This window comes from Centropristis striata, chromosome 15, assembly GCF_030273125.1.
Source record: "Centropristis striata isolate RG_2023a ecotype Rhode Island chromosome 15, C.striata_1.0, whole genome shotgun sequence".
Classification (NCBI taxonomy): domain Eukaryota; kingdom Metazoa; phylum Chordata; class Actinopteri; order Perciformes; family Serranidae; genus Centropristis; species Centropristis striata.
In genome coordinates this window covers 25,700,475-25,722,583 of record NC_081531.1, presented here as the reverse complement: position 1 = coordinate 25,722,583, position 22,109 = coordinate 25,700,475, and the positions used below count along the sequence as shown (strand labels likewise).

General features: G+C 35.7%; 1 protein-coding gene across 2 annotated transcripts in view; it reads right to left on the bottom strand.

Moving 5' to 3' along the window:
* Positions 1-8,258: 8,258 nt before the first annotated feature.
* Positions 8,259-22,109, bottom strand: part of ttc3 (tetratricopeptide repeat domain 3) — a 40,175-nt gene continuing 26,324 nt past the window's right edge. For both annotated transcript variants that reach the window (XM_059351618.1, XM_059351619.1), the window contains 15 exons: positions 21,710-21,865; positions 21,049-21,622; positions 20,097-20,165; positions 17,211-17,360; positions 16,978-17,117; positions 16,552-16,620; positions 16,352-16,448; positions 14,848-14,951; positions 14,665-14,749; positions 14,024-14,125; positions 13,616-13,800; positions 13,302-13,416; positions 11,868-11,984; positions 9,726-9,818; positions 8,259-8,472 (listed from right to left, as the gene is read on the bottom strand). In XM_059351618.1, the coding sequence (XP_059207601.1) occupies positions 8,368-8,472; positions 9,726-9,818; positions 11,868-11,984; positions 13,302-13,416; positions 13,616-13,800; positions 14,024-14,125; positions 14,665-14,749; positions 14,848-14,951; positions 16,352-16,448; positions 16,552-16,620; positions 16,978-17,117; positions 17,211-17,360; positions 20,097-20,165; positions 21,049-21,622; positions 21,710-21,865 (2,161 nt within the window). In that variant the 3' untranslated portion in view covers positions 8,259-8,367. The remainder of the gene's footprint in view (positions 8,473-9,725; positions 9,819-11,867; positions 11,985-13,301; positions 13,417-13,615; positions 13,801-14,023; positions 14,126-14,664; positions 14,750-14,847; positions 14,952-16,351; positions 16,449-16,551; positions 16,621-16,977; positions 17,118-17,210; positions 17,361-20,096; positions 20,166-21,048; positions 21,623-21,709; positions 21,866-22,109) is intronic.

The following is a 22,109-nucleotide window of genomic DNA, read 5'->3' as shown; positions in this document are numbered from 1 at the left end:
GTATGTCACAAATGCAGCGAGGCTGAAGGGTTAATTTATTTATACAGTCCTTCTTACTATCAGTACTTTACTGAGGTGTATTAATAATTCTGTCCAGTGGGTTTGTTTATATTTAAATATGCGTCAGTGCTACAATGTAATTTACGCTGTTGTCCAAAATGACGTACATCGGAGAGTTCATACAAAACAAGCAAAGAGCTAGTCCGAACACAGCACGAGTCGATGATGTGAAAATTACGTTTGAGTCCAGCAGGACGTTTACACAGAGCAGAGAGGAGAGGACAAGAGAGGCTGGAAAAATGAAAATATTTCAATATGTATAATATGTGGAGCAAGCTTTTTTTTCCCCATTAGTAAAACTTGGGGGCCTTTGGGAAGGTGTTTATACAGTATATAAGTTAAATTTTGTTTTTTAAAAACACTTGGGGGGGAAGCATAAATAAATTTCGTTTGTTGTTGAAGTTTGCTTTCAAACGTGAAGGAGCTCATTATTCACAATGGCTCACCCTGTGGACACTGAAGGAACAGCACCTGCTGTCCTCACCCGTGCTCACCACCTGTTAAATACCTGTGTGTGTTAATGGTAATGGTAAATGGACCTTGGAGCTTTTCTAGTCGTTTTGCGACCACTCAAAGCGCTTTACACTACAGACTGCGCTCATTCACCCTTTCACACACACATTCATACTGGTGGCAGAGGCTACCCTAAACAGTGCCACCTGCCACCATTGGGAATTCATTCACAATTTGGGAGCAATTTGGGGTTCAGTATCTTGCTCAAGGATACTTCGGCATGTAGGCTGCGACGGTCAGGGATCGAACCACCAACCCTTCGGTTGGGGGCCAACTCTGGGGGCGACTCTACCGACTGAGCCACAGCCGCCCGGTGTGTGTGTGTGTGTGTGTGTGTGTGTGTGTGTGTGTGTGTGTGTGTGTGTGTGTGTGTGTGTGTGTGTGTGTGTGTGTGTGTGTGTGTGTGTGTGTGTGTGTGTGTGTGTGTGTCCTTATTAACCCTCTGAACCCCAACAAGCTGTTTCATGGTTGTTTTTTGCTCTTTTACTTTTTCCTCTCTGTGTCCTTGTATTTCACTGCAATATATACAATCTATATAAATCTATGTCTGTATAGGTCTAGGGGACCACAGCCCTGTGTTGATCAACTAGGAGGAAATTGTGTACACATTCAAATACTCAGGACTGTACTTGGATTCTCAGCTCAGATGGACAGATCAGGTAGAGCATGTATGCTCAAAAATAAGTTAGCGTCTACACTTTTTACGTAGACTCAGGCTACATGGTGTTTTTTTATTTATTATTATAATTATTTATTTATTTATTTTTAAATTTGAAACACATTTACATAAAAAAAAAATTAATTAATTAAATTATTTTTTTATCATAAATTTGGTCAATAAATAATGATGTTTTAAGAATATAATGAACGGTTCCAATTTAATATATTTTTCTTTTTTGAAAATAAAAAATTCCAAGAAGCACAATGGTGTTTAACAACATATTTTGTTCTTCTTGCAAACCCCAAATTATATTGATTGGTGATAATATTAAGACAAGTCCTTGCTCAGACAGCCAAACTGTCACCTTGTACCAAAATAGAGCCACATCTGAACAGTACCAAAACAGATGTAAGATGTCTTCCTCTTCTTCTCCGCAAAATCTACACTGTAAAAAAAGATAAACAATAGCTACTCAATAAAATTAAGGCAACAGATTGCACGCAATATTATTAATTAAATCTAACTACGTTACAAGTTGAGTTAATAACAACTTAACAGGAAGTGCCTGTCAATTAAAAAAAATTCTATTGTGTTGGATTCATTCAAAATTCTCTTGATTTAGAATTACATATACATAAAGATTATATTTAATGTGATCAAAATAAGTAGATTCCATCTCAAACATTTTTATATTAAAGTTACTTAAACAATTTTATCAAATATATTAAGTAAAATTAAATGACTACAGAATAATTTATTACAGTGTACACATATTGTTCTCAGTTATTCTCCAAATGTTTAACATTTTCTTTGTTAGTAGAATCTTGTAGAAAATGTTAATTTGAAATCAGGCTACATGGTGTTAATAAGGAAATGAGGTTGTTGTTATATAGGGCAACGATTGAATCACTTATAAGATACGGAATTACAACTTGGTTTTGTAACCGGCATGTAAAACAAAAAGCACAACTGCAGAATCTGATTGGACGGGCGGGATAAAAAATAATCTGTATACCCCCCATCCTCTCTCCAGGAAATCTTTGAGGAGACGGTGAGGAGGCAAGGCCACAAAATCGCTGCTGATCCAAATCATGTTCTCTCCAGCCAATATGAGCTGTTGCCTTCAGGAAAAATGTATAGGGTACCAAAATGCAAGTTAAATAGATACAAACTGTCCTTTATACCTATCTGCATTAAATAATTAACCCTCTGGAGTCCACAAAAGCACCGGCGCAAGACTTCTTCATGACGTTGCAACGTAAAAACGAAGCAGTATGGAGCCCTGCTGTCAGCTTTTTTAGAAGTTTCCATGTCCAGTTTAGTGCATCAACCCTTTTTCAGCAGTGTTTTTGTAATTTTTTGAGTGTTTTTTGTAAATAAAATGTTTTCGGTGTGTTTTTGTGTGTTTTAAGTGGGTTTTTATGTGGGGGGTTTGGTAACGCTTTATATTAAGGTCCTTGTAATAACCATTAATTAACAAGTAATAAGGCCCTTGTAAGTCCTTACAAGATGCTTATTAACATTATTGTGTGTTTATAAGCTTATATAAGTGTTAATAATGGCATTACAAACACCCATGACCCACCCATTATGTCTTTGCCATGCCTTTATTAATCTAATTTTGTTTGCTTATTGATATTAAAATATACTTTATTGCTCATCTATTATAAGTTAACTATAAGTTAACTATGTACTTTTTGCAACTACCGGATCTAAAGCAAGAACAATGCCTTATTACTTGTTAATTAATGGTTATTAAGGACCTTATTATAAAGCGTTACCAAAAATAATAATCAGGTCATATAGGTGAGGTTGTGCTAAAAAACAATGATACCAACATGGCAAGGTGAACACTTTTTAAGTCGTTTATACAGGCAGAATGAAAAGGAAAAAACGACAAAATAGCCCCAAACTCCAAAGGGTTAAATAGTGCAAGATAGTGTGTGTGAGTGCATGTATGTGAGTGAGAGATTCACAAAGGGATTGTGCAATAAAAACGATGGAATAGGGAAGTGCAGCAGAATAATCAGTATAATAGAATTAATATTAAGAGCGTGTGTGTTCTGTGCTGATATGACTTTATGTGATATGTTACAGACTTCCTTTCGTGTGTGTCTGTGTTTTGTGTTTTGTGATGTGCTTTAAGTGAACATTCTCTTGTGTAAAAAGCAAATTTCTCCAAAGGGAGACAATAAAGCAACTAACTAACTATCTATACTAAACCTACCAAGCCTAACTGCAGTAACTACATTTTTATTGGTCTGAATTGAGTTATAACTAAAAATGAACTCCTTGATGTCTGTTTTATCTTGTGACAAAGTTTTAGATTTAAATTTTGCTTTATTTCAGAGAAATATGTATATAACAACCACAAAATCCAACTCAAAACCAAGCAGTAATTGCACTACCATGGTCTGCTTTGGATATATATACTAATTTAAACATAAAAATAATAGGAATTATAAGCTTATTTGAAAGTGAAATTATCATCTAGATAGTGAAGTAAAAAAGTGAGATAAAATGATATTAAGACTAAAATATAACATTACTTTATAATATTAAGTCTAAAATATGCAAATCTTTGAATAGAGTTTTTAAACACTTTTAAATACACTTATAACAAAATCAATTTGAAAATGTTTATTCACTGAAAACAAAATATAAAAGTTGAAAGAAGACAAAAACATTGTAGTTACTGCACTCTGTTTATCATTACTATTAGAAGCTTTTACAGCAATGCAGTAACTACGTTTTTGGGGTCAAAGGACAAATAAATCATCATGATTTTTGAGCATAAATATTACATCATCAATACATGTAGAAATAAATCTAATATCACTGACCATTTGGCTGGCCAGTTAAAACACTTTTTTTTTTTTTAAACTTTAAAGCAATTCTTCTCAGTTTTACCCTTTGTGTAGTTACAGCAGTTAGACTTTGTAGAGCAGTATAGGTCTATGGAATCAGCACAATCATGGCTACAAATGGGAATGACTCAAATATGTCTTTGTGCAGATCAACAGTTATAACGACAGAAATTCAAAAAAGAAAAAAGGTTGAATTTCTCTGATAAATGTATACATTTTTTAATTTTGAATAAAATAGAATTTAATAAACAACAAAGTGCCAAAAATGTTGTAAAAAACAAAACAAAAAAAAGCAGTTTGCTCCTAATATTGTATATATTGATGTATTGTCATGTTGCAGCCTCTCCTGTCCCTTCCTCTCTGCTCTGTGTAAACAGATTTTCATTCATTCATTTCACTCATTTTTTTTTATGTACTGTATACTGATGACAACAAAAACACATGCACATGATAAAAAGGGCATAAAAACATTAAAAATAAATAAATAAATTAAAATGATATCTATGGTTGTTGTTGTATAAGTTTTATTTTTAAATAAACTGTCATTGCTCCACAAGTAATAATGCATCAAAATCAATATTGTTATCAATTATTGACCAAGTAAAGGTTGTAATAACCTAATCCCAAATATTGCACTTTGAGTAGGGGAATCCTGCAGTTTCAGGCTCCTCATTATTTAGCAACAGCGCCACCTACTGTACAAACATAACAAATTATATTGTCTAAATAGAAAATATAATATATATATAATGTAAACATTACAATTACAATAGCAATTGTAATAAAATATGTATATAAATATATTGTGTTAATGTGGTTATCGCTACAAGTATTAACAGATGAAAAGCAGTGATGTATTATTTATGTTTATGTTACACTGTAAAGAATTTATTGTGATTTTTACAGTAACTTATTGGCAGCAATTAACAAGTAACTTACTGTAATTATTATTTACAGTAGAACTACTGTATTTTTATTTACAGTACTGTTTTTTATACTGTAAATAAAAAGGAAACACTGTGATTTTAGTTTTATTTACAGTCCTGGCTTCTTTACCGTAAAATAAAAATCAATTAAACACTGCTTTTTTTAGTGGTGTTTACAGTACTGATTTGTTTACTGTAAGAATAAAAAAACAATTAAACATTGTGATTTTTAATGGTACTGTATATGGGAATACGGCACAGTAAACAATGCTGTTAATTTGATAATAATTTCATCAATACTTTTTTATAGAAATGAATAGTAATTGCAAGTAATTACTCTATACACGTATGTATACAAGTATGAAAAACTAAGTTAATTATTGAAACAGCATTTGTATAGGACTGATTCTGTTCAAAATTGTGATAAAAATGGAAAAATACAGTAATCTACTTTACTTTTCACAGTACTACACTGTCTACAGTAATGTTTTTAACTACTGTGATTTTGTCACAAGGACAGATTTTTATTGTAAATTACACATCACTATACTGTAAAAATCAAACACAGTGATGAACTGTGAATAATACAGTAAATAACTGTAGATTTCACAACAACTATTTACAGTGTAGTATTAGTTAGTTGGTAGCTAGTTCCATTTATTATTCTTGTATATTTTAGTGTATGTTACATTTGATTTAATCTATTTGCTAGTTGGGATTTACCATCCTGTCCTTGTACTTTTCTCTCCTGGGTGAGCAACTGCAATATTACAAATGTACATGAAGGGATACATAAAGCACTTCTGATTCTAATTGCTAAGCGCGGCATGTTGGGTAATTTGTTATTAGCATAATTACCACATATATGAAATAAAGATGAAATAATATGCTATGGCCTTTGTTGTGAAGAGAACTTAACTAGATATTTGAACAGCTGGAGCAAGGGAAGACACAAGACACACATGCTTCTTCAAGACAATTGTAAGGTTCAGAAGTTAATATCATTTATATTTGAGTTAATTTACTAAAAGATGCTTTTACAATGTTATAATTTTCCTCAGTTGGCTGTTTGTGTATTTATGTTACACATTTATTATTTACATATTTACATGTTGAATGTTTGCAGCTGCGTCTTTAAGGCGGTTTAGGACTGTCTTCTGATTGGTTAATTCAGTCTGGTGGGATGCGAGAAACCAGGAAGTGAAGTTGTTATGAAGTTTGGTGACTGAATAAAAAGGCTGTTTAAGAAAGTTATCTGTCTCCATCTTGCTGTCTCTCCTTATAAAGTGTGATCCAACCACCACACATCGAACCCTCACATTACACAATTAATACCCACCATCACCAACACGTCATCTCCATGTCATCAATCCATCGTTTCCTCTTATAACTCTTTGGAGTTTTGGTCTATTTTGTCCAGTTTTGAATCATTTTCATCCTGCCTGTATACACCAATTAAAAATGTTTTAAATGACATTTTTTTCTAGCACAACCTCAACTACTAAATGTGATCTTGTGATTGTGTGTGAACCTGACATCCAATTTTGTTTTTATTCTAGTGGGACTATTTTATTTGTGTTTTGTTTGTTTAGCGTAACAATTTGGGTCATTTTGTTTATTTTTTTAGTTATTTTGTGTCCTTTTTTTTGTCATTTTGTGTCTTTTTTTTTTAGGTAATTTTGTGCCTTTTTAAGTTATTTGTGTCTTTTTTTTGGTCATTTTGTGTCTTCTGTGGGGTTTGTCTTTTTCGGTCATATTGTCTTTTTTAGTCATTTTGTGTCTTTTTTTGGTCATTTTGTGTCTTTTTTAGTCCTTTAGTCCAACATAAAATGTGATTTTGAATCTGTTTTTACTTCCAAAACACTATCATGCTCAATAAAGAATTTTAAATGTTGCAAATGTCAACAAAGGTTGCAAATATAACATATATAGGAGGGTTCCATCCAGTTTTATCATTTTATACAGAATATATTTGAGCTTGTCTCCAGTTTTACTTGGTAAATCATCATCAAACTGAAACTGGCCTCATGGAGTTTACAGCCAGAACTTTAGAGGTAAATTTACAGTAGAGCTCCACACTGCTTTGTTTTCTAGTCTGGATGTCATCAAGAAGTCATGATTTGGTGCTTTTGGAGACTCCAGAGGGTTAAAGAAAAACATTTAAAATAAAAGTAATATTTTTTTTAATAATCTGGCGTTTGTGACATAGGTCTCTTTCATGTTAAAAGGGAAGGAAAAAGATCTTATTCTTTAACCAAATCGTCTACTTTTGCATATCAATCATTCATTTCGCAGTACAATTACACTTATTTTTTCTTTTAGCATTAAACAAATATACCCCAATTCACCATTTGAATTTCAGCCATATTTTCTGGAGAAATCCACTTGCCTCAGAATTCAATTCTCAGGATCAGAATTTAAACTTTGACAGTCCTTGAGTTGCCATCAGAAAGAATAAAGCTTAAATTTGTGATATTTCTGTCAAAATTACTTTATTCTACATTTGGAAAATAAACCGTTTGGAAGAACTATATTCTCTTAAAAATATCAAGTTCTGAAATCCTCAATGTAACTGGAAGATCACGATTGATTGTGCTGTGAAAATCAGAATCTTTAATGTCATTGTACCAAGGTTATTATAGTTAACGAAATAATGAAAACTAGAATTCAAAAAACATTTTTGTTAACTGAAATAAAAATAACGAGTTTTTTTAAAAACGATAACTAACTGAAACTTTGTGTTTACAAAACTAACTAAAATTATAGTGAAAATGTTTTCGTCTTTGTCAACATTTTTCATACGTAAACCTTTTCGGTTGATATGAAATCTATTTCATCTATCTGGTTCTCGACTTAATAAACTTATTGGGGCTGAGATGGATCAGACAAAGGAAACATTTATTGTGACCTTATTAAATCTGGCACCCAACAAATACCCCCAAAAAACTAAAACTAACACTAATAAAAACTGAACTAAAACTAAGCGTTTTCCAAAAAATAAAAACTAATTAAAACTGAATTTGAAAAAACAAAAAATCACAACGAAATTAAAACTAAAACCAATGAAAAAAAACAAAACTATTATAACCTTGCATTGTACAAAAGTGTAACAAAGTTGGGGGCAATCCAATTCAGTGAAAAGAAAAAGTAAAGAGACGATATCTAACTTTGATTGTTTTGAAAGAAAACAGAAACTTTATAGATTTCCATATGGAGTTGTGACAGACGAGCTTAGGCACAAGACATTTTTGTTTATTCAAAGAATAGAAATTGCATGTGCGGACATTAAAGCAATACAAAAGACTATGCGTTAAAATTAAATTGAAAGAGGGTTAAGACATCATGGACGTCTTCTCCCTGACAGAGCGGGGAAGTCGTCTGGCAGCAGCGTGTGATCTCTGCAGGTGGGACAGGTCCTCTGCTCCTTCAGCCACGACCGGATACACTGGACACAAAGTTTAAAGAAAGGGTTTTGATGCACTTGGAAAAGTATTCCAGAAAAGTTTGAATAAAGGTCCCAAGATGGTAATGTTTGGACAAATACCAAATTACATAACTTGAAGGAGCAAAAAAATCTTCTATCTTAACAATTATTACTGATTTCAGCTCTTAAATGTATTACTGTTGAATGGAAATCTATCACATGAAACAAATAACTTCCTCCTTGAGGCTTCGAAAAGATATTAACAGATGGAGACCTGCCATGACCATGTTAATGCAATAAAAGTCATGTTATCTTTTTATTTTATTTTACTTTTATTTAGTTATTATTTCACTTCATTTAATTTTATTCATTTCCGTTTGCAGTTTATTATTTAATTACTTATTGTTTGTTTAACCATGTAATTTATACACATTTGACCTGATGCATATACTTGATGCTGTATTAGGCAGATCTCAAATGAAAAACAGCAGACTAAATGTGAATTTGTATATACTATATGTCTGTATAAGCTGCAAAAATTGAAATAAAATTTAAGTTAAAAAAAAAAAAAAGTTTGAAGACAGTAAAAGCCACAAACTTTCAGAGCAGATCCACATGTTTTAATGTCACTCAGATCCAGACTGGCCAATAAACTATTACATCTTGTAGCACAAGTAATTCTCTGTCATATTCAAATGATGTTTAATTATAGTTCCCTTTTTTTTTTCTTCTATTGCAAACTATACTACGACCTTTTTAAACTTTTTTTTAATGTCATGATATTTTTATGACGTGATATACTATGACACTTTCTAAACTTTTGTGACATACAATACTATGACTTTTTTCTTTGACCTAGTATTGTATGTAATCTTTTTTTTTTACTTTTTTGGCATACTATACTGACTTATTAATTTTTTAAAAACATTTTTTATGGAATACTTTTTAACTCCACACTATCCTATGATATTTCATGGTGTACTATACTATGACATATTTTTTAAAGTATAATATGACATTTTTATAATATATCTAATAAATCTAATAATCTAATCTAATAAATAAAATTATTCTAACCCCTTTTACAACACACATGAATGTCACATTGTTTTCATTTCAAATTGTAGCACCCTTATTACTCACTGGACTTACGACTTGATCTTGCAGGACTTCAAATCACACAAGGGAATCCATATTATAACTCAATTATCCTGACTTTAGAACACTTCTCAGCAGTTAAGCAGGTTTTAAATCAGGAAAGTGTCTTCACTCACCTCATTGTGGAAGCTGTGTCTGCACACAAGCACACAGATGTCGTCTGGACTCATGTCCTCATGACAGATGATGCACGGATCCTCCACATTCAGCTGCAATCAACAAACACACAGTCTGCTTTAAACTGGGGAGCAAGGTTATAATAGTTTTGGATTCTAGTTGTACAAGGAGCTAGTTGTAATTTCTTTGTAGTTTTTTGTTTTCAAATTTAGAGTGAGTTTGCTAGTTTTAATTAGTTTTTATTTTTTGGAAAATGCTTAGTTTTAGTTTAGATTTTTATTAGTTTTAGTGTTAGTTTTAGCTTTTTTGTAATGGGGTATTTGTTGGGTGCCAGATTCAAAAAAGTCACAATAAATGTTGCCTTTATTTCCTTTGTCTGATCCATCTCAGCCCCAATAAGTTTATTAAGTCATAAGCCAGATAGATGAAATAGATTTCATAACAAAAAAGGTTTATGTATGAAAAATATTTTCACTATAATTTTAGTTAGTTTTGTAACCACAAAACACAGTTTCAGTTAGTTATCTTTTTTTTTTATTTCAGTTAACAAAAATGTTTTTTTCAATTCTAGTTTTCGTTATTTCATTACTTTTCGTCAACTATAATAACCTTGCTGGGGACCAGTGACTGAAGTTCTTCATTATTCTTACTTCCAAACTTTGGACAGTTTACCCAGACTTTTGTCAAAAACTAAATGATATTATAGTGGACTCTAGTTTGCAATGAGGTTCATGAATTTGTGATACATGAACCCCATGACATAGATGACATTATTTGTCAAATAGGAGAGATTAATTGGTAAGAGTGATAACAGCTACGACCCTGATCAAAGCTCATGTTTTTCTAAAATCAGAAATATCTTAGTAGTGCTGGTGATACCATCAGTCATCTAGAGGCACAGCAGGTTCAAAAATAAAAAAGGGTTTAAGTTTTATTTTCTAGTCTTGGTAAATGGTAAATGGAGTGCACTTATATAGCGCTTTTATCCAAAGCGCTTTACACTACTACACCACTGGTGGCCAAGGCTACCAGGGCACACTGGTCCCACCAGGTCCGGTTATTCCTACAGGCCACCAAGGCGGCTGCCTAGGGCGCCAAATTGGCAGGGGGCGCCCCCTTGTGGCGCCCTTAAGCATACATCTTTGTTTTAACAACATTGATTAACGAAACATTTTTTAAAAAGCATGGGCAATAAAAACCCTCATTGAATTAAATGAACATGCCCCAACCCATATTTCGAATGAAAATATAATATTATATTATATAAAATATGATACGTGCATGGGTGTCGTCACTCGTCATGACGATGCAGTTGCAAGTCACAAAACAAAACACGTTATGTTTATTTTTATTGCATTTGTATGTCTACATTTTATTTATTTTCAGTCTTTGCCATTCTTAATTTGATGAAGATCTGTGTTTTCTTATTTATTTATTCGTATTTTCAATTCAGTTGTTGTTGGTAAAGTTCCAAAGTTTCTAAAAATAAAAATGTTCTGAGACCATTACCTTGCTTGTAGTTCATGTATCAAATATTAGTGTACAGCATAATACATATAACATAGTGTACCTATATCAGAATGAATACATGGAATGGATGTGGTTCGGGGGGGGGGGGGCGCAAAATCTCAATATCGCCTAGGGCAGCCAATGGGCTAGAACCGGCCCTGGGTCCCACCTGCCACCATTGGGAATTCATTCTCACACCGATGAACGCAGCATCGGGAGCAATTTGGGGTTCAGTATCTTGCTCAAGGATACTTCGACATGTAGGCTGCCATGGTCAGGGATCAAACCACCAACCTTCTGATCAGAAGACGACAGCTCTACCAACTGAGCCACAGCCGCCTCAGTCTTGTATTAAAGTCAGTGCAAGTCAGTACTAATCATTAGTAGACGCTTATATACTTAAGCATTTAATTAATTCAATTTGGTGTCTGAAATGTTAACTTATGTTGGGATTTAATGCTCTGGTGCTGTATGAATTTCAGGCCTTCTTTGAAGAAAATAATATAAAGCACAGGCACTGGTGTATATATATGGCGCACCCACATATGATGGTGTCTGGTTCATCCTCTTACACCAGGTTGAGAAAAAAACAATCAGTAAGGACTTGACTGACAGCTGATTGTTGGACTTACTGCGTTGGTGGGTGTGGATCTTTGGGGACCCACTGGCTGCCACACCTGGGCGCTGTAAGGCGGGGTGCTGTATGGAGCTGACGCCATGGCGTTTGATTTGGCTGCATTAAGCTTCTCCTGTGAAGAAAAAACAAACAATCAATGTGACGTGTTTTGAGAGAACAGATGACCGAGTGCATGAATACTAGACCAGGGGTGGGCAATTTATTTTCCCAAGGGGCCACATGAGATACTGTGAAGGTTGCATAGGGCCAGACCAAAACTCTGAACTAAATTCTGCTCCATAATTTTTTTCGCTTTATAAAATGCAGTAAATTATATGTTTTTTAACAGGTACTGATAAGAATACATGTGATACATGATACATAAGACTATGGGGTTTTTACTATTTTTACTAATGTATACTTACTCCACATTAACAATCATTATTTCCCTTTTCCTTTTATTTTAACCCTTCTAATGCACAATATGGGTCAAAAATGTATTCATTCCCCATTTTATTTAATGCTGGCTGTGTGTTTCTGTGCTCTATCTTTTGATATCACATTATTTTATGATTGAATATTCCAAGTATTCTTTACATATCTTGTTTTTGATAACAAGAGATCATCATTTGCATTTTGCTTCTCATACTTTATGAAGAAAAAAAGTTTTTGTATTATTACATAGCTAACTAGTTGGCTAAGTAGCTTGCTAAGTTAACTACTTAGCCAAGTAGTTAGCTTAGCAAGCTACTTAGTTAACTATTTAGCCAAGAAGTTAGCTAAGTAGATAGCTTAGCAAGCTACTTAGCTAAATACCTAGCCAATAAGTTAGCTAAGTAGTTAGCTTAATAAAGCTACTTCGCTAACTACTTAGCCAAGAAGTTAGCTAAGTAGTTAGCTTAACAAGCTACATAGCTAAAAAATGGATATGAGTCATTTTTTACACGTTAGTAGTGACATAAAAAGAGATTTTATTCAAAAATGAATAAAGGAAAACATAAATATTAGGATGAATGATGATCAAAAACAAACTAGGAAAACCTGGAATACTGAATGATGAAAATAATTTATTGCAAAGACATAGAACATAAAAACTCTGTCGGGTCACTTTAGACCCATGTTGTGCATCAAAGGGTTAAACCCAACATTCAATAAAACCACAAAAACAACATAGAGCATGTATGTTTTTGCAGTAAACCAGCAACTGATTAGTGTTTTTTTGATGTTTTTCAATTCTTCTGTCTTATTGAGTGAGAAAGGTCTAGTCTGTCCTGGGCTTGAATGTCTTGTTAAGAAGTTTACATTCAAGGTAACTCAGTGTTTTTTGTGGAGCACATTTCTGTGCAGGCGTGTATGCACGCATGCACATGAGTAAAAAACCTAAAAGCACCTTAGTTGTATTGATTTCTAAAGCCTAAACAGGTCCTTTGTCAGACCTTTAAAAACCCACCTGATGATCCAGGATCAGCTGGGTCACTCCACCGACCAGATCCTGCAACGACATGCTGTTAAGGCTTCCTCCTCCGCCTGAACGCAGCTCCTTCATAAACTTCATCAAGTGGGACCTGAACACAAACAAAAAGCACACAGCATATTTATTTAAATGCCTTCACTTGTCCTACAACACCTTGTAACTTGTTTTTGAAAGGTGCTATATAAAAAAAGTTATTATTATCATTACAAGTGGAACTCATCCTGAAGATGAATGACAGAATTGAATGAATCGTGGAAACCTAAAAGATGTGGTGAACTATCCGTGGTTACCTGGTGTACTCTGGGAACATGGTGGTCAGACGCTCCATGGCTTTGTCGAACACGGTGCTGTGCGGCGGCTCCGGGGCCCTGGTTGGAGGTTTGAGCTGCTGTGGAGGGGCTGCAGCTTCAGCTACGGACGGGGGGGTGATGGAGTGAGCGATGTGGGAGGATGAAGGTGGAGGAGCCACAGACTGCTGCAACATTAACACAAGGACAAGCGGGAGTTTACTTTAAATGATTACTAGTTAATTATCATTGATTTTACAAATGTATATCATCTTCCTTGTTAAAAGTTTACACTTTTAGCAAACCACAATTTAATCTTAAATTTCCAAAAAATGGTCTCCATTACACAACAGTGAGAAAGGTATTAATTTAATTTATGATGGTGCACTACTGGTCTGGTTTTTGTCTTACTGGTGCAGCTGGAGGCTCCGGCTGGTTGTTGACGTTGACTGGAAGCAGCTCACTGGCTCTTCTACCGTTCTTCACCTGATCCAGCTGCTCCTTGTACTGAGCCTGTGGAACATGGACAGAATTAAACATCTGGATTATGACACGTGCATCACATCACAAGTCCTGATGCTATCTGCGTTGAACATACAGTTTCTGCAGAGATACAGGGGTTATAAATAAGGCCACAGTGAGTAAAAGGCCACAGTGAGTAAAAGGGGTCAGGAACGAAAAAACTGTTTTCAAAGGCTTAATTGATTAATTGTTGGTCTTAAACTGTCAATTGTGAGAGGCTTTTTCCACAAATTTCTATCTTAAAATATACCATAAACCTCTGAACCGCACCTTGAAACGCATGTTGTCTTAAAAACGTTGCCAAAAGTAAACAGTTTCGAGTAACTAGACACTGTTAAAAACATAAAATTATATCCAATTTAGTAACAGAACTGTGAAACAACTAATCATTTCAGCTCAAATCAGTTCAAACTAGGACACTTGGGATACTGAGAGAGCTAGATCTTTGCTTGTCATGTTGCATTTGTGCTTTTTAACAAAGAACACTAACAGACGCCTCTCAGTGTGACAGTACCAGATGATTCATGTACCTCAACAGTGGAGATTTTCTTTTCCACTTCTTGGATGTTGACTCTCCAGCCGTTTCTACTGATTTCCAGGTCTGGGTTTGGGTATCTGGGAGAATATGAAGGACATCACACAGTGATTAAATGTGATATAAACCAGTCTATTCTGATTCAATGATGAATGAATGATTCCACCGTTCTTCTCACCTGTGTGCCGCTTCATCCAGTTTGGCCAGGACAGCTTTGCCATTGGCCAGCTCTCTGTAGAGTCCGTACAAATCCTGATCCCGAGCGCTCTCCACCACACACACCTGCAGGAGGAAAACATCATTCAGTCAACTTAACAGCAGTAATAGTTTTAAAAAACTGTCAAAAAGGAGCAGGGCCTCGGACTCAAGAAGTCTGACCAATAAAATAAGTTATTTAACCATAAAGGTGATAAGGGGGATTTCATTTTGTATTTGAAGTGCTTCAACACTGTTGTATGTTCGGTGTACTCACCCATTATGTGCATGTTAATATACTACAGTGTTTCCCCTACCATTATATTAGGGGCACCCCCCGCCCCCCTTGACGATAAAGTTAATTTATTTTCTATAGGGTGCCAAATCACAACAGATGTCATTTAAGGTTACCTTTCCTATGGAACAGGTCCATATCTTGTCCTTTTATTACACAAACTAAATAGCCTTATCTTATTTACTTTATTTATACGACAGCATGTCATGTCTGTCTACATGGTCGGCATGTACAATACTCGTCTGCTCTCTGTAGTACGCGCAGCGGCGTTCCGCCCCGATGGGCGCACACACGTGCAGTTTCCCATTAATGACCTAGACTGTCGCGGCTCGCTATAGTCTAATTTGCCACACTAAAGTCACATTTCAAGCTACTTGAACTGTCTGTGACCCACCAGTCACTCATTCCCCATCCCCCCCACCTCTCCAAGACATGAGACGCATTCACACACTTACACACACACACTGAATATACCGAGCTGGTTTACCGAGGGCCAAACACACTGCTGCATTCACCGTTTGGTAGCTACGAGCTAACATTAGCTTACAATTAATGTTGCTTTAAACACAAAAAGCTCAACTGTGAATAAGGATCTGAATTACTTCCTGTCGCTAAACACATGCAGCTTTCAGAATAAGAGCACGGTGTGTTAACAGAATCCACCACAGAATTTACAAGAAGACTGTCAACATCAGATGCCTTAAATAAAACTTGGAATAACACTTATTCTCTCTTTACAATAATTAATAAAATCTGCAATGATTAAGGTCAGTGTACATGATGGAATAGTGGCATCAGAATGTGTGAGAGGCACCAAATTTGGGCTTTTTATTAAAAAAACTAATTGTCCAGGGGGCATAAAGATTCAATGTCACGGTATCTCCCGACTGTGAAAAATGTTGTGTGAGGAGTTTGCTGTTTGTGTTAAGCTCTCAAAGTGCACAAGATTGATGCATTTAAGTTAAATTTTACTTTTTTTCCCCCTGGGGGGCATGCGCATTGGAAAATATGTCTCCCTACCCGCCAAGACTGTAAACTAGGGGAAACATTGTACTATATTTCCATATAAACACCAAGTACCATTTTTCATACTGATAAACTTCAAATGTGCCCATTTCTGTGAATATTCAGAGTGTCACTCAACTAAATGTCAAGACAAGAACAAACTAAATAGAATGAGTGTTCAGCCTACCTGAGCTGTGCGAGACCTCCTGGTGGCGGAGGTGATGGAGGCCTTGCAGCGTTTGATCTCGTCCTCCAGACTCATTTTCTCAGCTGCTGACTGATTGCTGAGAAGAAACAATAAGATAAAGACGTGAACACAAAAGTCCGGAAGGCTTTTTTTTTTTTTAAGTTTAGGTCTCATTATCCATTTAATTGCTCACCACTTACCTCAACTCAAGGAAATCACTCAGCTTTGTGTCAAAGCAGGTTTTCTTCTCTCGGATGCTTCGGGTGAGACTGAAAAAGACACAAATGTTATGATTCTTATTATTTATTATCTGTTAATTGTATTTTGTATTTATTTATTTTATTTATTATTATTGTAATCATTATTAAATAAAAAAAGTTTTTAGACTTTTATACCCAATATATAACATAGTTTGTTTACTTAAACATGGAAATAACTGCTGATTTATGTATGCCCTGAGAATTTGAATGAACAAAAAATAAAAAAAATTGATCACTCCCGTGTTTTGTTTACAGTGAACTGCTGAGAGAAGAATTGATTTAAAGTACTGATCTTTACAAATTACTTGTGAATGAATAAAGCAAGTTCTTTTTCAAGATGCTTTAATAAGAGTGACTCAGTCTCACCTCCCGTGTTGCTCCAGCAGGTCTTCTATCTTCACCTTCAGGGACTTCAGTCCTTCCTGGTTTGCTTTCTTCTCCTTCTGGTCCTTCTTCACCTCCTCTTCCAGCTTCTGCTGGAACAGTGCCAGCTCCTTATTGGTAACCTTGACAACAGAGAACAACCAATAACAGTTAGTCCTCCTCTGGGCATCAGTAAAGTTTCATTTGATCAATTCCCTCTTATTATAACCACGTACTTGTACATTCACAACGATCTTCTGAACATCTTCCTCGAGGACGGCGAGGTCTTCTTTGTGCCTGGTGCTGACCCTGTCACAGCCTTCAGACATTTCCTTTATCTGCTGCTCCAACAGGTTGATGCTCTTTTGTTTTTTGGTGATGTCACCCTGCAAGAACAAACAACAAAACTCAGTAAAGGATAACTTAAGGAGTTATCACGCCTGAGCTGTTTGATCCACTTGAAACAAACCTTGCTGCATTTTGTCTGAGAGTCCGTTTGGTTTTTGAAAAAATAAAAATATGGGACCAGGTTTGATTCCGAGTGCACCAGAGTACGGTTTGCGGACCAAAATGTTGGAACGTGGTTGTTAAAGGAATTTTTTGTCTTGTTTACAAAATTATATTCTTAGAATTTGCTTATTTTTGTTGAGGTCATATAAATCTTTTCTTTTCTTTCTGACTGAAATAATATGAAAACAATGCTGGAAGTAATTATTTCTCTATCAGCCAGATCAGATGATGAAAAGATGATTGCCAGCTGTAATAGTGGGAAGGGCTATTCTGCCCTACAAAGTCTAACTGTAGTAACTATGAAAAAGGTAAAACTGAGAAAAACTGATTTAAAGTTTTTTTAACTCGTTTTAACTGGCCGGCCTAATTGGTTTTATGTAGGTAAGTGATATGACACTTATTTCTACATGTATTGATGTCATTCTTATGCTAAAAAAAAAGATTTATTTGACCTTTGACCCCAAAAACGTAGTTACTGCATTGCTGTAAAAGGTTCTAATAGAAATGATAAACAGAGTGCAGTAACTACAATGTTGTCTTCTTTCAGCTTTTTATATTTTGTTTTCAGTAAAAACATTTTCAAATTGATTTTGTTATCAGTGTATTGTGTTGAACAACTATTCAAAGATTTGTGTATTTTAGACTTAATATTATAAAGTAATGTTATATTTAAGTCTATCTCACTTTTTTACTTCATCACTATCTAGATAATAATTTCCCTTTCAAATAAACTTATAATTTCTATTATTTTTATGTTTAAATTAGTATATATATCCAAAGCGGACCGTGGTAAGTGCAATTACTGCTTGGTTTTGAGTTGGATTTTGTGGTTTTTATATAATGAAATAAAGCAAATTTGAAATCTAAGACTTTGTCCAAGATAAAACAGACATCAAGGAGTTCATTTTTAGTTATAACTCAATTTTGACCAAAAATGTAGTTACTGCAGTTAGACTCTAGGGCTGTATACTGAGTGGCAGTTCTTTTCTTTCACTAGACATGGAGGCAACATGCAGTACAGGGCATTCATACAGTCTTTGACTACGTTATGGCCTGTTCTTTATCCTTCATTTCAGACTTCAACTGTGCCATCTTTAACAGGGCTCTGCTTGACTCACGTTAGGATTAGAATGTTTTTGTTACTTTTGTTATTTATAAAAATGACTGAGTCAGCCATTTGGCGACTGTTGTATAATGATTTGGACCATTTCTAACATGTGAGTCAAGTAGAGCCCTGTTAAAGATGGCACAGTTCAAATGAAAGACAAAGAACAGGCCATAACAGTGGTCTTATGATGAAGTAAAGGCTCTTATCGAAAATATGGTCAGATGGTCACATAACACAGTTGTTTGTGGCTACACATAAAAACAACATAGTCAAATTATTTAGTATATAAATGGTGGCTAATGGATTCAATCCCAAAGCGGATCAACGCTGCAACAAAAAGTGAAAAGACTCCACCAACAGAGCATTCAAGTCCCAGAAAGAATCAGCTCTTTCCCTCACATATTTTGTCCAACAGACGGAGGACATCTGTATGCAATGCTTGATAAAGTACAGCCTGGAAGCAAACCAATGTTGCAACTTCACCTCAGACTTTATATGTGAAAGAGAACCTTAACACAAAGAAGAGAAATGTGCCAATTGACAAGCTTTTTGGTCACCTGAGAACCCTTGCATTTTGTTTATTTATTAATAAGAGATCCGTGCCTTTAGGAGGCATAGACATTCAATTCTGGACAACTTTGAGCAGCCCTGTCTCCTGAATGGGCGCTCATTCTGCTTAAAACAATGTTCTCTCACTGTACAACATGTTAGGTTTCCAGTTAATGAAGCGGTGTGAAACTAGAGTCTAACCTCTTATACTTTGAAACCGTATATTGTTTTTACTGTGTACGTTAACTTCAAGTTTACCAGAGTCTGCGAATGGATGCCAACGCCGGTGAATTAGCTGTTTTACCACATCTGTCACTTTCATCTCCTCACTGAAACAATGGGGGCTGCTGTATTTTTCGGGGGAAATTGAATGTTTCTGGATAAGCCAAATAAATATCACCATTATCAACCATCGTTATCAGCGCACCCGAAGAGGTCCGAAAGTATCTGTATTCAGATTCAGGCCCCGTTTACACGAGGACGCTTGCGGGTAAAAACTGAAAACACCCTCCAGAGTGGAAAACTTGAATACGCTCCGCTTTGGATGCACCAATTAGTCGGAGGCGAGCCAGACGGCTTTGGACGAGACCTGGGAGATCTAGTGGATGGTGGAGAACTTTGTGGAAGGAGTAGCTGATGAAAATGCGTGGCGTGAAAACTTCCACATGCCTAAAGATGCTCTTATGGCTTTAAGTGATGCCGCCTGGCATGCATACCCAATCACATTCACACACTTTAGCGTCACCGTATGCAGCAGATTTCCTCCTGAAAAAACTTGTCTAAACACAGAATAAAAAGTGAAGACGCAACGCAACTTTTGCGTCTTCTGTTCAGACTGTCATCATGTAAACGTAGCCTTAGTCCGTCTCTATTAATCAGTTACATGTAATCTGTGTGTTTGTGTGGTATATGTGTGTATACATATATACATACACATATATATATATAAACTCACCTGGCAGCTTTCAAAACGATCATGGATCTCTGTATTGACGGCTACACTCCTCATGGTCTCCTGACACGTCTGAGGGAACAAAAAAGTGAGAGGATAGTATTTCATGTTAAACACAATCTAAAAATGTTCATATCCATTTTTGTTATTTACATTTAAATGTATTGATTTATAGTTCCCCTCCACTGAACAATGCATCAGGCAACATTTTGTAGAATGTTGGATGTGGTCAATTAAGTGCTCGTTCAAAGTAGAATTTTTTTTCTACAGTTGCTCTTTCACTGTATTAAGGAAAAATTCACTATTAGTGTACAAACTGGAGGTGTTAGAATATGACGACAGACATTCGAAGCATCCTTCTATGATTTCACATTCATAATGAAGAAGGAGCAACAAGATATTGAGATATTTTTGTGAAACAAACATTAAATTATTATTCAAAGTACAGAAATGTATACACAGTGCTTAACAAATGTATTAGCCCACTGGTTTATGCCACAGCAGTCCTAAAATAATAGCATTAATAATTACCTAAATCATTTTTTAGCTTTCTGTAATGGTTAATACACCACTATGTAGAAGCTCTTCAACCTAAATGATATTTTAAATGCTAAAATATTATTGTTATTGTTATCCATCAACTTTCAAATGTACTGTTTTACAAAACTGTAAAAATAGTAAAGCACATTATTTCTTTATTAAGATGTCAGATTATAGTGATTTACTTGCATTTCTGAACAGAAAAATGAGTTTTAGTGGTTGAATGTTTAGCTTGATCCATTTCTGACTGCTCAGAGAAGCCCAGTGAGCAATTATTTTAGTTTTAAACAAGCTTCTGAAAGATTTCTAAAATATTATCTTTTCTAGTTTTTATGACAGGTGGTCTAATAAATGTGATAAGCTCTGTATGTGTTTAACATGAATGGAGGGGATGTTTAAAATGTTTGGTATTAACCTGCACAGATGCATGTTTCTTCCAAAAGCCTTCGTCAGTCGTCACTGAAGAAGTTTCCAAATCATCACCATCACTGGTAGGAAGATCCAGCTCCCCGTAGCCATTAGGTATAAAGTAATGGGGTTGCTGCTGATAGTCACCATTAGTCCACTGGTAAAAGGGAATCCCTGTCAGAGCGTCTGCAGCAGCGGACTGGCCGAGCGGAGGTGTTACATAAGGATTTGGGAGGATGGGATAGGAGTCAGTATGTGCAGTTGAAAAACCGTCCAGATAGTTCATGAATGCAGATGAATGAGTCGCATCCAAAACAGGAGAGGCAGTGTCCAAGTCTATTTCATCCAGGTCATCGAGGCTGGCTCCATGTCCGGCCTGCTGCAGGCAGACTGCGTGCTTCATCAGGCCGATGCACCTCCCCATCTTTATGAAGCGAAGGGAGTCGAGGAGGAAGGCCTCGAAGCCGCCCGCCTCCTGGATCTTTAGCTGAGCCTCGGGGGGGAAATTCCCCAGTTCACCCACCAGCAGAGGGTCCTCTGCTACGAGCGGACCGTGCTCCTCCAGGATCAGAACAAAGTAGCTGCAGAGAGAGACCACAGATTATAGGCAGGGCTGAAATTAACTAAGCATATTAACAATGCACTAATAAACCGCAGCGTGCACTTACTCATACAAACTCTCTTTTGTTGAGTCTGGGTTGTTGTCCAAAATCTTTTTATAGTGACTTCCGTGTCTGGTGCTGTTGTACTGCTCCTCAAAATCGGCCACTTGGTCTCGAAGGTGACTCGGTACACTGAACGGATCACCAGGGTCAAGGAATGATCTGTTGAACATTCAAATGTTTTATTTAGGCCTTCCCTTTAGACTTTTGCAATTCCCTCATTTCTGGTCTACCTGTCCTCTCAATCTCAAGCTCCTTCATGAACTCCAAGTGGTCCAGAACTCAGCTGCCTGGACCATCACCAGACCCCTCCATAAATCACTCCTGTCCTCCAGCAACTGCACTGGCTACTTGTCAAATACCGCTCCGTAGATACTTCTTCTCACTTTCAAGGCTCTTCCTAACC